Source organism: Euleptes europaea, chromosome 3 (assembly GCF_029931775.1).
Source record: "Euleptes europaea isolate rEulEur1 chromosome 3, rEulEur1.hap1, whole genome shotgun sequence".
NCBI classification, from domain to species: domain Eukaryota; kingdom Metazoa; phylum Chordata; class Lepidosauria; order Squamata; family Sphaerodactylidae; genus Euleptes; species Euleptes europaea.
This window is the reverse complement of record NC_079314.1, coordinates 5,556,476-5,570,275: the sequence shown is the minus strand read 5'-3', so window position 1 is coordinate 5,570,275 and position 13,800 is coordinate 5,556,476. Positions and strand designations below refer to the sequence as shown.

Sequence of the window (13,800 nt, the reverse complement as noted above, 5' to 3'; positions counted from 1 at the left end):
CTCAGCTTTGAATTTTCCTCCACAGTTGGTTGCAGGATATATGGCTTCACTTCCTCTTTCAGACTGTACCATTTATTCTGCACCCACCAAAGTGTGGAGAGTCAGTTAGAACATCATACCATCCCCAAAGGGAAAAAAACTTCAGAGTAACCCTGAGAAGTGTATTTCTGTGGTGGGGCTAGGGATGTCTCCGTTGTGGTACTGTCAGCAAGGGTTTCCATTCAGGCCCCGGATAAGCAAGCTCCGTTCTCTCCCCCCCCCCCCGTGCTCATTCTTTCTCTCGCTGGGCATTAGCGTTTCAATAGACATCCGCTGTGAGCTAGCTGGAGCTGTAGGACTATGCCTGGGAGCCCGAGAGATCGCCTGGTCACTTACTAGTCAATTTCACCAGTATGTCTCGTAATGGGTAATCACCGGCAAATACTTCCTTATTGTAAACTTGTATCCTTTCCCATTCAGGACAGCTCTGCTGCATCTCATCCTTTTGTGTTCCGCCATTACGTGTAATCAATTCTATTGTATGTTCCCTATAAAGATGACCTGTATTTCCCCCATCTGTATTCTGACCTTAAGTTTGTATGGACCTACTGAACTCGTTTTGCTTTCTTCATAAAACTTTTAACTCGCTGCACCATCTGGAGTGAAGTTTACTATTACTGATATGCAACGAGGTACTGAAGTCCTGACAGTAGGTCAGAATCACAGTTTTCCTTAGCCTTCCTTTTTATTTTTTTTATTTTTTTTTGTCTAGTGAATAGTTAGTATTAATATGTCTGCACGATCCTCAAATCCGCTCTCCATGGGAGATGACCTCCGTCAGACCATTATTGATATTGATATTGGCATGAAAGAAGTGACCCCGGAGCAGCGCCTGCCCGGGCTTACTGATTTCCCTGGGATGCCGAGGTGGACCTCCTTACCCACGCAAGCCGAGCAGCGACGGAGAATCGGGGCCAGCGAACGGGCAGCGTCGGAACCTTGGGGCGGGTTGTACCGAGGATCGCTAACCGATTGGTACGGAGAGGGGGAAGAGCGGATCCAGGAGGTCGTTCCTAGGGAATGGTTGGAAGGACCCTCGGTCACCCACGCTCCGGTCACCCCAGCCCCCATCGCCACGGAGGAAGTCATCCGGCTACGTGGACAGAACCAGACGCTGGCTCTACAGAACCAGGACCTACAGGCACAGATGAGCATTCTGCAGAGGGACTTGGCTGCAGTTCTGGGGGCAGTGAGGGATCTCAGACAGCCCTCGCAGCAACCCCAAGCTAGCTCGCTGCCCGCCGCTGAACCACCCATCTGTGGAGAGGTGCCCTTACCCAGGAGCCCTACTGGCAGGGATCTGAAGGTGTCCTTTGACGGATCCAGCGCGCAGTTACCCCATTTCCTACTCTAAGTCTCCGGGTTCATGAAGGACCAAGGGGAGACTTTTTCCTCGGAGGAAGCCCGGGTCAGGTATGTGATCAGCATACTGGAGAAGGAGGTGGTGGAATGGGCAGTGATGGCAGCAGAGACTATGACCGGGGTCTTGAGGTCCCTGGATGATTTTTTGTCTGCTCTGCAACGCCGTTTTGAAGACCCACATAGGGGGGAGAAGGCCAAGATTGCCATGTGTTGTTTGAAACAGGACTGTGTTGGGAAATGGATTAAACTGGCGGCCTTAGTGGAGCATCGTAAGCAGATCCTCCAGTTCTCCAAAGATCGCCCATCAAAGGAGCCCCCATGGGTCCCCCCAAAGGGGGCAATGCAGTGGAACTTTTGCGAGACGGAAGGAACCGAGGGGGCTTCAGCCTGGAAAAGGCGTGCCGTTTCAAGGAAGGAGCATGTCTCCAGTGCGGGAGGATGGGCCATTTCGCGGTGAAATGCACCAGCACATCAGCAGAGTTGTCAGGCAACCGAGCGTCCCGAGAACTGGAGACTACCCCGACTATGGCCCTGGATCGAAGAAGAGCAGAGGGGACAGCCAGCCAACGTGGAGCGGCGGCCCTGCAAGCGGAACCGGCATCTGGTCCATACAGCCTTAGCCCTCAAGGCCTCTCGCCGGCAAAAAATGAGGACAGCCTTCTGTGAGCGACCCAGCACGGAAGGCACCCTCAGAAGATTCCAAACTGGCTCTGAGTAGGGTGAGTGACCAGGGGGGAAACTTTACTGCTGCCTGTTGTGTTGCGGAACCCCCGGGGAGGGGAACCTGTTGCTGTTGTTGCTATCCTGGACTCCGGGTGCTCCCGGACTTTAATAGATGAGGCTGTGGTGGAACGCCTGAAGGTCGGAACTCTAGAACTGGACCAGCCCTTGCATTTCCATCAGATGGATGGGAGTGATCTACAGGGGGGTCCAGTCCATTTGCGCTCCTGCAAGGTGTTGTTGGGGGTGGGGGACCACTGGGAACAGATCCACTTCACGGTAGTGCCTAAGATCTCTTATCCGGTGGTTCTCGGTAGCAACTGGCTGGTGGGCCACAACCCTAGTATCGACTGGGAACAGCGGCGGATAGTGTTTGGGCCCCCCCAATGCAAGAGGCACGGCCGGGCCAGCATACCCGGAGGTGAAGGGGGGGATGCCGCTACGATTGAGGCACTCACGTTGTCCCCGGAATATAGTGACTTTGCAGATGTGTTTGAGGGGATGGACTGTGACTTATTACCCCCTCACCGCAAGACAGACTATGCCATAGAACTTACTAAAGACATTAAGCCATCCAAAGCTCGGGTCTATCCCATGGGCCCCCAAGAGAAGGCGGTACTGCGGGAATTCCTGGACAAGAACTTGGAGCGAGGGTTCATACGGTCATCCAAGGCTGCGTTCTCGTCTCCCTGCTTCTTTGTGAAGAAGAAGGGGACATCTGATCTCAGGCTGTGTGTGGACTATAGGGGACTTAACGCAATTACTGAGACTAACGCTTACCCAATCCCTTTAATCCCGAACCTCCTGAGTGCTCTCCAGGAGGGCTGTGTTTTCTCAAAACTTGACCTGGCGGAAGCTTACTACCAGGTCCGTATTAAGGAGGGGGATGAAGCAAAAACGGCTTTTTCTTGTTGTTATGGGTTATTTGAATTCATGGTTATGCCGTTCGGTCTATCGGGGGCACCGTCGTGCTTCATGCAATTAATCAATGAGGTCCTGCATGATCTACTGTTTAAAGGGGTAATCGTTTATCTGGACGATATTCTGATCTACTCCAGGGATCCCGAGGAACACTGGAATTGGTGCGGGAGGTTTTGCGTTGTTTAAGGGACAACCATTTGTATGCCAAGCTTTCAAAATGTGCATTCAGTCAGAGCCAATTGTCCTTTCTCGGGTATGTTGTGTCCCCCCAAGGTTTGATCATGGACCCCGAGAAGGTCCAGGCAATCAGGGAGTGGGAGCCCCCCAGAACTTGCAAGCAGGTTCAGCAGTTCTTGGGGTTCACAAATTTTTTACAGGAATTTTATCCAGGACTTTGCCAAAGTAGCCTTACCAATCACCGATCTGTTCAAGACTAAGGGGAAGGGGCAGGAGGCTACCTTTGCGCAATACCAAGTGCCGTGGACTGACCAGTGTCAGGCGGCATTCGAGACTGAAAGAACGTTTTACCTCTGAGCCCATTCTGGTTCACCCGGATTGTTCGAAGCCGTTCACCCTCCAAGTAGACACCTCGGAGAAGGCCATGGGAGGAGCGCTCCTTCAGAGGGATGACCAAGGAGTTCTTAGACCCTGGGCCTATTTTTCTAGGAAGTTCTCTGGCCCCGAGCTAAAATGGCCGATTGGGGAAAAGGAGGCCATGGCCATCAAGCATGCCCTTATGGTCTGGCGGCAATTCCTAGAGGGGGCGGCGGAGCCTTTCGAGGTTTGGATGGACCACCAGAATCTGGAGGCTATATTGGGTCAGAGAAAGCTATCGGCCAAACAGCTTCACTGGGCGGACTTTTTCTCCAAGTTCCGTTTCAGCATTAAACACATGGGGAGGAAGGAAAACTGCTTGGCCGACGGGCTGTCCCGGATGCCGCAATATGACTGTAAGGTTGAATGGCCGGTGGGATCCCTTTTTACTCGGGAACACCTGGGTTTGGAACCGGAGGGGACAAGCGTGGGGGTTTTGACCAGAGCCCAAGCCCGCGCAGCGGCGGAGGAGCCAGTCCCAGAACCCCCTCAGGAGAAGGCCGCCTCTACCCCCCCATCCCTGGCGATCCCAGGAGATCTTCCCGAGACAGTTACAGAAGGGGGGAGAAACCTTTCAGCGAGAGCGGGGGGGAAAGGCGGAGGAGCCAGTCCCAGACTCCTCTCAGGGGTTGGCTGCCTTTCAGAGGCTGTCAAGAAAAGGTGGGGGGAGGCTCTTCAGCGTGAGCAGGGGGATAAGTTTCTCCCGTCCCAGGTGATGGACGAAAAGGGTGCCCACAAGGATAAACATTATGTCCCCCAGGAACTGCGGTGGGAGGTGTTGGAATGGAGCCACAGTTCCAAAACGGGGGGACATTTCGGGTTTGTGAAAACTTTGCACCTAGCGAGAAGGCAGTTCTGGTGGCTGGGGATGCGCCAGGACATCGATGTGTTCATTAAATCTTGCCCTGTGTGTGCGACGGGTAAGCACTTGATGGGAAAATCTCCTGGATTGTTAAAACCCCTAGAGACTCCGGAGGCACTCTGGCGGGTGATCAGGATGGACTTCATCACCGACCTCCCATCTAGCCAGGGGAAGACGGTTCTGTGGGTGGTCACAGATCTCTTCTCGAAGCAGGTTCATCTCGTTCCATGCGAGGGGATGCCCTCTGCACACAAACTGGCTCACTTATTTGTGCACCAAATCTTCAGATTACACGGCTTTCCGCGGAAGGTCGTAAGTGACAGGGGGTCCGTCTTCGTGTCAAAGTTTTGGAAAGCATTTTTAGGGATTGTGGGTGTGCAACAGGGTTTGTCTTCGGCCTATCACCCGCAGACAGATGGGCAGACCGAAAGGGTTAATGCGGTGGTAGGATGTTACATGCGTTGTTTTGTAAATTACCACCAGGACAATTGGGTCGACCTGTTACCATTGGTGGAGTACGCCTATAATAACTCGGTACATTCTGCTACTGGCATAAGCCCTTGCAAGGCTGTCTACGGAATGGAATTCGGACCCTTGGGGGCCATACCCCTCCCGCCAGGCGGCGACCCCCCCGAGGTGTCAGTATGGGCTAACACAGTGAGGAACACTTGGCCCTGGCTTGTAAAAAGTTTGGAGCAGGCGAAGGAGAGATACAAGGCACAGGCAGACAAACACAGGGCGCCCCAATGGGAGTTAAAGGTCGGGGGGAAGGTATACCTCTCCACCAAGAATCTCAGGTCTTTACTGTGCCAGAAATTTGTGGGGCCGTTCCCAATCTCCCGGGTTATCAATGAGGTTACCGTGGAGTTGGAACTGCCGAAAACCTTACAGGGGGTGCACCCGGTATTTCATGGAAGTCTGTTAAAACCCTTTGGACCAGCACCTGAATGGCACCCCGAACCCGCAGCTGCTTATGGTACAAGGGGAACAGCACTTTGAGATCTCCAGGGTGTTTGATTCTCGGGTGTGGAGGGGTCAGCTGGAGTACCTCGTGCATTGGAAACATCTGAACTCCGGCCACGATGAGTGGGTGTCCACGGTGCATGTGAAAGCTCCCACCCTGGTAGCGGAGTTCTGTCGGCACTACCCCGCCAAGCCGGGAAACCCCGGGGAGGGGTCTTTGGGGAGGCGGAGTGTCAGCAAGGGCTTCCATTCGGGCCCCGGATAAGCAAGCTCCATTCTCTCCCCCCCCCCCCCGCCGTGCTCATTCATTCTCTCCCTCGGCATTAGCGTTTCAATAGACATCCGCTGTGAGCTAGCTGGAGCCGCAGGACTATGCCTGGGAGCCTGAGAGATCGCCCGGTCGTTTACTAGTCATTTCACCAGTATGTCTCATAATGGGTAATCACCGGCAAATACTTCCTTATTGTAAACTTGTAAGCACTTGGTCCATAGAAAACCAGAAATCATACCAGGAGACTCAGTAGTCAAAAAGAGTAGGTTTACTGGTAGCATAGGGAAGCAGAGCTTAGAGGTCCAAAGACAGCAATGGAGGGAATATGGCATGCATCTCATGAGACTGTATTACTGAACCCTTTTTTCTAATGTTCATATATTATCATTAGAAAAAAGGGTTCAGTAATACAGTCTCATGAGATCACTTTCAACAGCCTAGAGACGCCACAACTCCCACTGGCACCTGCTAGCTTCAAAGGGAGCAGGAATGCAGTATTGGGAAAACAGTCCTTGAGCAGTCTGTGAGAAAACGAAACTATTTGAGACATAGCAAGTAGGCCTGACATCCTTTCTAATTCAGGACAGCTCTGCTGCATCTCATCCTTTTGTGTTCTGCCATTACGTGTAATCAATTCTATTGTATGTTCCCTATAAAGATGACCTGTATTTCCCCCATCTGTATTCTGACCTTAAGTTTGTATGGACCTACTGAACTCGTTTTGCTTTCTTAATAAAACTTTTAACTCGCTGCACCGTCTGGAGTGAAGTTTACTATTACTGATATGCAACGAGGTACTGAAGTCCTGACAGGTACTCCCACAAAACTACAATTTCCAGTATCCCTGAGAAGGAATTTATGCTTTAATCTAGTCGAAAACCAGATGCCGTTTTATTGCCTGTATGAGATTGGTTGCAGCTCCTAGTAAAGTAGTAGCTTGGAAGTAAATTCTGCTGAAGCTGGAAGAACTTATTCCCAGTTAAACTTGTTTGGGTGTAGGGCTTCCAACAGCCTTGGCCAAGCCAAAAGAGATTGGGTGTGGTGATAACAGCCCAGAGAGGGTGGAATTAGGAGAGGGAAAAGTGGCAGCCCTCAACTCAGAAAAGGTAAGGCTGGGGTGGTCCAGGAAAGGGGTTGTGGATGAAATAAGATTTGAAGGAGGAGAGAGGTGGCTGCGGTCAGCAAGCAGCAGGCTCTTGGCCCCCTGAGGGGTCCCACCTGGCCCTCCAGTTGCAAGGCAGGAAAGCTCTCTGTGTTGGAGATGAAGGACTTTGCACTGTCTCTTAGCCTCAGACTGTAGCGGGGGTCTTGTAATTGTCTATACATTTCTTTGGCAGTCGCATGATCGGCCCATAACCTGAAAGGACTGGAACTCTGTTAATCCTCTCACTCAGAGGGTAGGAGTGGCCTTGATGTCAGGATTTGCCAGTTTGGGGAGGAGGTAAAGGAGATGGCATTAGGCTCAGCCGCACCTCCAAACTGCCCGCCAATCAACTAAGTTGCTGATCAGTGTGTGGGGGAATGTTACTGTAATGTGGAGCCTCCTTTAAAAAGGGTCTGGAAACTTCCACTTTTCCAGCATGCAGCAGCCAGGCTGTTGTCAGGGGCAGGATCCAGGGATCGTATCACCCCAATGCTGAAAGATCTGCACTGGCTGCCCATTTGTTTCTGGGCACAATTCAAAGTGTTGCTTCTTACCTTTAAAGCCCTATTTAAAGGAGCACCTCTTTCCAACTTGTCCAGCCCACCAGTTAAGACCTGCCTCACAAGCCCTGCTCTCTGCGCCTACTACCTTTAGAGGTGAGGTGGATGGCAACCGGAGTCAGGGCTCCTCCCTTGTGGCATGCCCTTCCCCTTGAGGCTCCCCTGGAGCCCATGTTCCTTTCTTTTAGGCACCAAGCCAAAACATTTCTGTTCACTCAGACTTTTCATTAAGGGATTGATCTTTCAACACTATTTTAGTCTGGCAACTGTTATGCTGAGCCAGGGGCTGCCAATCTTTTTGAGCCTGTGGGCACCTTTGGAATTGTGATGCAGTGTGTTGGGCATAGCCACAAGATGGCTTCCATAGGAGGCGGAGCCAGCCACAAATTGGCTACTGCAGTTTACCTTCAATCACGCAGTGAAGATCCTTGTGCTGTGTTGGCAGCTGCTGCTAAAGCAGCATTGCTAAAGCCAATTAAATAATCAATGGCTAATTAAAAGCCTTGCTGGGCAAAAGCCCCACCTGGCCCCACTGACTTTCTAAACACACTTGGTGGGCACTAGAAAATGTGTCAGGTGGCACTATGGTGCCCATGGGCACCACGTTGGGGAGCCCTGTTCTAAGTTGTTAGTGGTCTATTTTTATGATGTATATTTTTATGCTGGGCTGGGCTTTAAGTTTTAATGCTGGATGTTCATATCTTTTAATGCTTCGTTTTTATCATTTTGTATTCTGTAAGCTGCCTTAGGCAGGTTCCTGGAGAGGCAGCACAAAAATTCCCTAAACAGGGATGTGGGAAGAGGAGGGTGACAGGGTCCTTGCATGAGCAAAGGAGCCCCGAACTGAGTGCAGAGGTGCTGGGAGGCATGCTGTGCCCGTTAATCGGCCTTCTTCTCTTCCTGCTTCCCCAGGGGGGTGGACCAAACCACCTATTGCGACTACGCCTTGGAGTTCATCATCCATGTCCACGGCCTGCATCTCAGCCCCTCCCGGGCCATCTTCCTCATGAAGGTACATGCAGCTGTGCTGTGATCATCGCACCCCTTGGGCCATGGGGCTAGGCACAACCCCACTGCCTATGGTTCTGCTCTGACAGAAGCAGCACCGCGTCATTCTGCTCTTGTTCCGAGCAGAATGAGATGGTAGAACCCTGCGGAGGGAGAGCGGACTGTGCCATTTGAGACCACAGCATTCTTGAATGCTTCTCCATGAAAATCATTGAGCAAGGTGGGGGGGGTTTGGTTTTTTTTTTTTGCTTTAATGCAGTGGTTCCCAACCTTTTTTTGACCAGGGACCACTAGGACTTTTTTGTTCTGTGTTTAATCATATCTGTTAGTTAAACATTAAACTTAGAATAATATTTGAATATATATTTTATAATAGAGAACTTTTAATTGAAAATATTAATTTATTATGGGTTTATAACTTTGTTTCGCGGACCTTAATTTAGTTCTCGCGGACCCCTGGGGGTCCACGGACCCCCGGTTGGGAACCAGTGCTTTAATGCGAGTGCCTTAGGGAGAGGAGTTCTAGTCCAGCATTTCCCCCTGGTGTGTTAGTTTTCTACTTGAAGAGAGTGCTGGGTGGGAGATAACATTCAGAAATTGTATCTCCCAGATGTTACCTTCCCTCTGAAATGGTACTGTGCACATACCGACTTGGTCTGCTGCAGCCCATAACTCCAGGCTGAGCCCACAGAAGCGCCACTGCCCCAAATGTGCTTTTGTGAGGGTGATTCCCAAGGGGCCCCTTTTCTTCCACCACCCCAGTCTGGCTTTGGCTAGCCATCCTGAGGGCCATCTTTCTTCCACACTGGAATCCACACCAGCCTTGCCAGTACCGCAAAGGTCCATTTGAACGGTGAATCTGCCTTAGACTGAATCAAACCCTTGGTCCAACAAGGTCAGTATTGTCTACTCAGACTGGCAGCAGCAACGTCTCAGGCAGGGGTCTCTCACATCACCTGCTGCCTGGTCCTTTCAACTGGAGATGCCGGAGGTTGAACCTGTGACTTTTTGCATGCCAAGCAGATGCTCTGCCACTGAGCCCTAGCCTTCCCATTTGTCGTTTAACACCCTGTCCTTCTGATTTGAGACAGCTCATACACGTGCATCTGCCACTTGATGCGCAGTGGTGACTTGTGGTGTTTTGCACCACCCTGAAAAAGGACTGTTTCCCTCCTGGGAAGCCTGATCCATTCACTGACTGCTCTGATAGAAGCAGCTCTGGGGTCCACACAGCAAAGGGAAACTGTCCGACCACAATGTCTCAGAGGCCAATCTGGGCCAAAGAATTCCTGGTACCTGGACTGGCTTTTGTGGCACAGTAAATGAGTTGTTGAAAAGCACACACATAGACACATCACTTCTTTGTCTCCGGAGGTTTCCATGAGTTCTGTGGTTGGTCTGGTCATCCTGTACGTGATGATGTACATCCTGACCCCCAAGGTCAAGGCCCTCTGCTCCAGGTTTGCCAGGAGGATCGAGGAAGTAGTGATTTTACGGACAGGTGAGTGGTGGTTAGCTGTGGAGATGCAACCACCAGTGGGGGTGACCTGCTAGGAAGCCACATCACAGAGACACAGAAACATAGAGCTAGAAGCACCTCAAGGGTCATCTAGTCCAACCCCCTGCACAACACAAAAAATTCACAACCACTCCCCCCCCACTTCCCCAGGGACCCCTGCTCTATGCCCAGAGGAAGGCAAAAAACCTCCAGGATCCCTGGCTAATCTGGCCTGGAGGAAAATTCCTTCCTGACCCTAAAATGGTGATTGGCATTATCCTGGGCATGTATGAAAGGGCCATGAGAACTGAGCACTAGCTCACCTCTTCCTTCCCTCCCTTCTCATGATCTGCGTAATTCATAGAATCAGCCTTGCTATCAGATGGCCATTTAGCCTCAGAGGAAAGCCTTGGCTTGTCTCCTGTCCTTGTTGGCCCTTCAGGGGCCACTGCGTGAAGTGCTGAACTAGATGGGCCATCGGCCTGCTGCCCCCCGAGGGTTCAGCCGTGTCAAGGCTTGGGATTTTGCTGCCTGATCTTGGTGGGGTGGGGGTGGGGGTCACAGACTCATTCTGAGTCCACCTCGCTCACTGCTCTCATCCTCACCAAGCTCGGGTCTGTGCTGAGAACTAGTCTGGGGTGGTAGCCTGGCAGGTGAGCCAGGCGTCCCTTCGGTTTCCCCCACTTGGTGGCCTCAAGCAAGTCATCTGCAATATGGGCATAATAATACTGCCCCAACAACAGGGACGGAAGTTGTGTATGAAACATGCTTGCTCTGAACCCCACTGTCCATTTGAAGGGCTGGGTGGCAGGCGCTGGGGCCCTTTCTCCCCCCCAAATAGATTGTTCCTTCTGCAATCGGAGCCATATTTGCACCCACCTGGGAACATCTTGGGCCTGGTCTGCTGGAGAATGGTAACAAGCGCAGGCGCCATTCCTTGCAGGGTTTCCCAGTATGAGCTCCATCTGCTGAAGCCCCTTCTGGCCTGTCGAGCATCTTCCTGAGTCTGATCTAGAGGCAGAGTCCTTGAAGTTCTCTTAAGGCATTGCTGTGCCTTCTGGGGTGTCTAACACAAATTGAAATAGGACCTGATCCACCAGGAAGTTCTCCTGTACAGTCTCCACTGAATTGTACCAGAGCTGAGCTAGAGAAGAGAAAACCTCCTGGTGGGAAAACCTCCTGGTGGATTGGGCCCCTTGAACCGGGTCTGTTGCCCACCTTCATGGCACTCCGGCGTTCACTGCTGGCATCTCCCTTTGACTCTGGATTTTGCCAGTGCTTAAAGATATTGCTGGGCACTTTTAATACCACCGTCTCTCTGCCCCCTTTCCTTTTTGCATTTCCAGGGTCCAGCGCCACCTTCTCATCTTCAGTGACCAGCCGAGGTTCCCAGAACTACTTCCTCACCCTGTCTGAGGTCAGCAGCACTATCAGCAGCTCGCCAAGTCACCACCACCGCAAACAGTGACCCCGCCCCCCGGCCGTGCCTCGCTGGCTTCCTCTTCCGTTGGCCCCTTCCTCAGTTGGGACCAGCAATCCCTTGAGAGCTGCGTGGCTGCTGAGTCCAGGCTCGTGCATTCTGGAGGTTGGGGGCTTCTGAAGCGAGGCAAGCAACGGATGGGCTCTGCACAAGCTCATTTGACTGCTGCCCGACTTGTGGGTGATTCCTGCGACTGTAACCACAAGAGAGCCCTGTTGTGTGGCTGCGCCAGAGCGAGAGTTTGCCCCCCCCCAGATGCTTTCCTAGGAAATAAAATTTGTGCCCCAGCACTGTGTGTGATCTGTGGTTTGTGACAATCCGCTTCCTTCCTTCTTTTGTTTAAAGCGTACCCGTTTCCACTCCACAATAAAGTGCTCGAGGGAGGCAGTCATGAATAACAGTAGCAAATTAACAGCAGCAATGAAATAGCCACAGAGGTTCCACTGAATACCCAGGAGACTGTTTTGAATGTCTTGTTCATGCTGCTTCAGACCGAAAATCCCTGTCTCCATTTCGCTTCTCCCGGTGGCCAATCTAGCTCCTGGTTATCATGCTACTGTTTTTCCCACACAGATCCCCCCCCCATGGCCTAGATGCCTTATTCAGTGTTGTTTGTGCCTCAGTAAACCCGCATTGCACATGACGGGTTGGATCCTGCAGGTCTGCTCTATGAATAGCAGTGCTTTCCTCCCTGAGGAAGGAGCTCTTCCTGTCATGCAAAGTCCCCTTTGTGTCAGGCCGGCTCTCTGCAGAGAGAAACAGACTGTGCATGTTTTGGTTTCACCAGGTGCGGTCCAAGGCCGAGAACTGGTAACTGTCAAATTTCTTTCCTAGCTGTGGGAACGGCCCTCGTAAGGAGGGTGGTTGCCATGACTGCAAACGCTATCTTGATATGACCAATGCTTTTCTAGGCCGCAGGCCATGCCTTTAGTTCCCATTCGTGCCAATTTACCTGTTAGCTCTGTAAACTTGTAGGTCTTCTAATAAATCAACTCTCTTTTGGACTACTCGTCTGTGGATGTTGTTTATGGGACTACTACGGGGACAAGTGCTTACATTTTGGCACGAATCCCTTTCTACCATCACCTGCCGAGCTGGAGCCCTGGAGGGATCGCCGGGATCTCGGATTGGAGCAGGGGACGTGCTCTCTGAGTGAGTTGCCTGTGGCTGGAGCCCCGGAGGGTTCGCCTGGGCCCCGGGTGGGAGCAGGGAGAGTGCTCCCCGGGTAAAGGGTTCCTGGCTGGAGCCCTGAAGGGTCCTGAACATTGGTACCTTCCGTTGGGAACGTCGGACGAGTTCCCCGACGACCCTACTCTGCTGCATGACGTTCTTGCTGAGGCGCTGCGGACTGGTGCGGAGATCAACCGCCTAGTTGGACTTATTCGGGTTCAGTGGCATCGCCTTGCTGAAACGACCCCCTGGACGACCCACGACGCAGATCAAAGTGCCCAGCACAACCTCCGGACACTAGACAGGTTGTTGAAGGAAGTTCGGCTGGCGCAGGAGGATTTAGCAACGTTGACCCGCTTGCTAGCAAGATTGACAGTGCGTGAGGCGCAACAGGAGCCGGCGGCAGCCCCGATCCGCCCCGTGTGTGACTTCCCATGGCTGGAACGTGGGTGGAGGGCCCCCCGATGTCAACCATTCCCGATCCCAACGTGTGCCTAAAAGAGGCACAGGATGTGGCAGCCGGACGGCTTTACAGTTTGTGGGACTGACCTCGGCCACGGCCACTGTGGCCGTGATCGCGAAACGATTAACCCCAGAGTTTGGACCGAACGCAGCTGCTCTGGCAGTCCGGGTTCAACCGTTGTTGAACCTAAAAGATTCCTCTGAACTCCTTCTGCTTCTGGAGCAAGAGGCCCTCCCTATCGTTACCATGACGATTGCTGCTAAGCTTGAGGCCAACCAAGCACTCGCTGATCGGAATCGAGCCAAAGAACAGTTGCGAGCAGCAGATGGGGCTGCAAAACCCAAAGCTCCAGTGAAGGTGAGATCGAAGATACTGTGTATGTGGACGTAGTGTTACAACACCATAAAAGGGGCCCCCAATTACAAGTCAAATCACTCAGACTCTGGGTGTGCCCGCTCCCTGATCAATGAAGCCACTTTCAAAGCGCTCAAAGTCAAGTCAGAGACCCTGTCAACTCCCATCCAGTTTGCCCAAATGGATGGCAGTGACTTCAAGGGTAGGCCAATAGATCGTCGCACTCGCGGGGTAGCGATGGGCATTGGCCACCATTGGGAGCAAATAGACTTCACCATAGCCCCTATCAGATACAAAGTAGTGTTGGGAATTAACTGGCTCAAGGGGCACAGCCCGTATATTGACTGGGGGGCTGGGACTATAAAGTTCTCTGATCCTAATTGCGACCAAC

The 13,800-nt window shown here is 52.2% G+C and overlaps 1 protein-coding gene across 1 annotated transcript in view; it reads left to right on the top strand.

The window, feature by feature from the left end:
- The window catches only part of LOC130474230 (cation channel sperm-associated auxiliary subunit gamma-like), an 87,410-nt gene extending 74,320 nt beyond the window's left edge, over nucleotides 1-13,090 (top strand). The window contains exons 26-29 of the mRNA XM_056845765.1: nucleotides 8,349-8,448; nucleotides 9,819-9,945; nucleotides 11,289-11,359; nucleotides 12,632-13,090. Of these exons, the coding sequence (XP_056701743.1) occupies nucleotides 8,349-8,448; nucleotides 9,819-9,945; nucleotides 11,289-11,359; nucleotides 12,632-13,090 (757 nt within the window). The remainder of the gene's footprint in view (nucleotides 1-8,348; nucleotides 8,449-9,818; nucleotides 9,946-11,288; nucleotides 11,360-12,631) is intronic.
- Nucleotides 13,091-13,800: the final 710 nt, after the last annotated feature.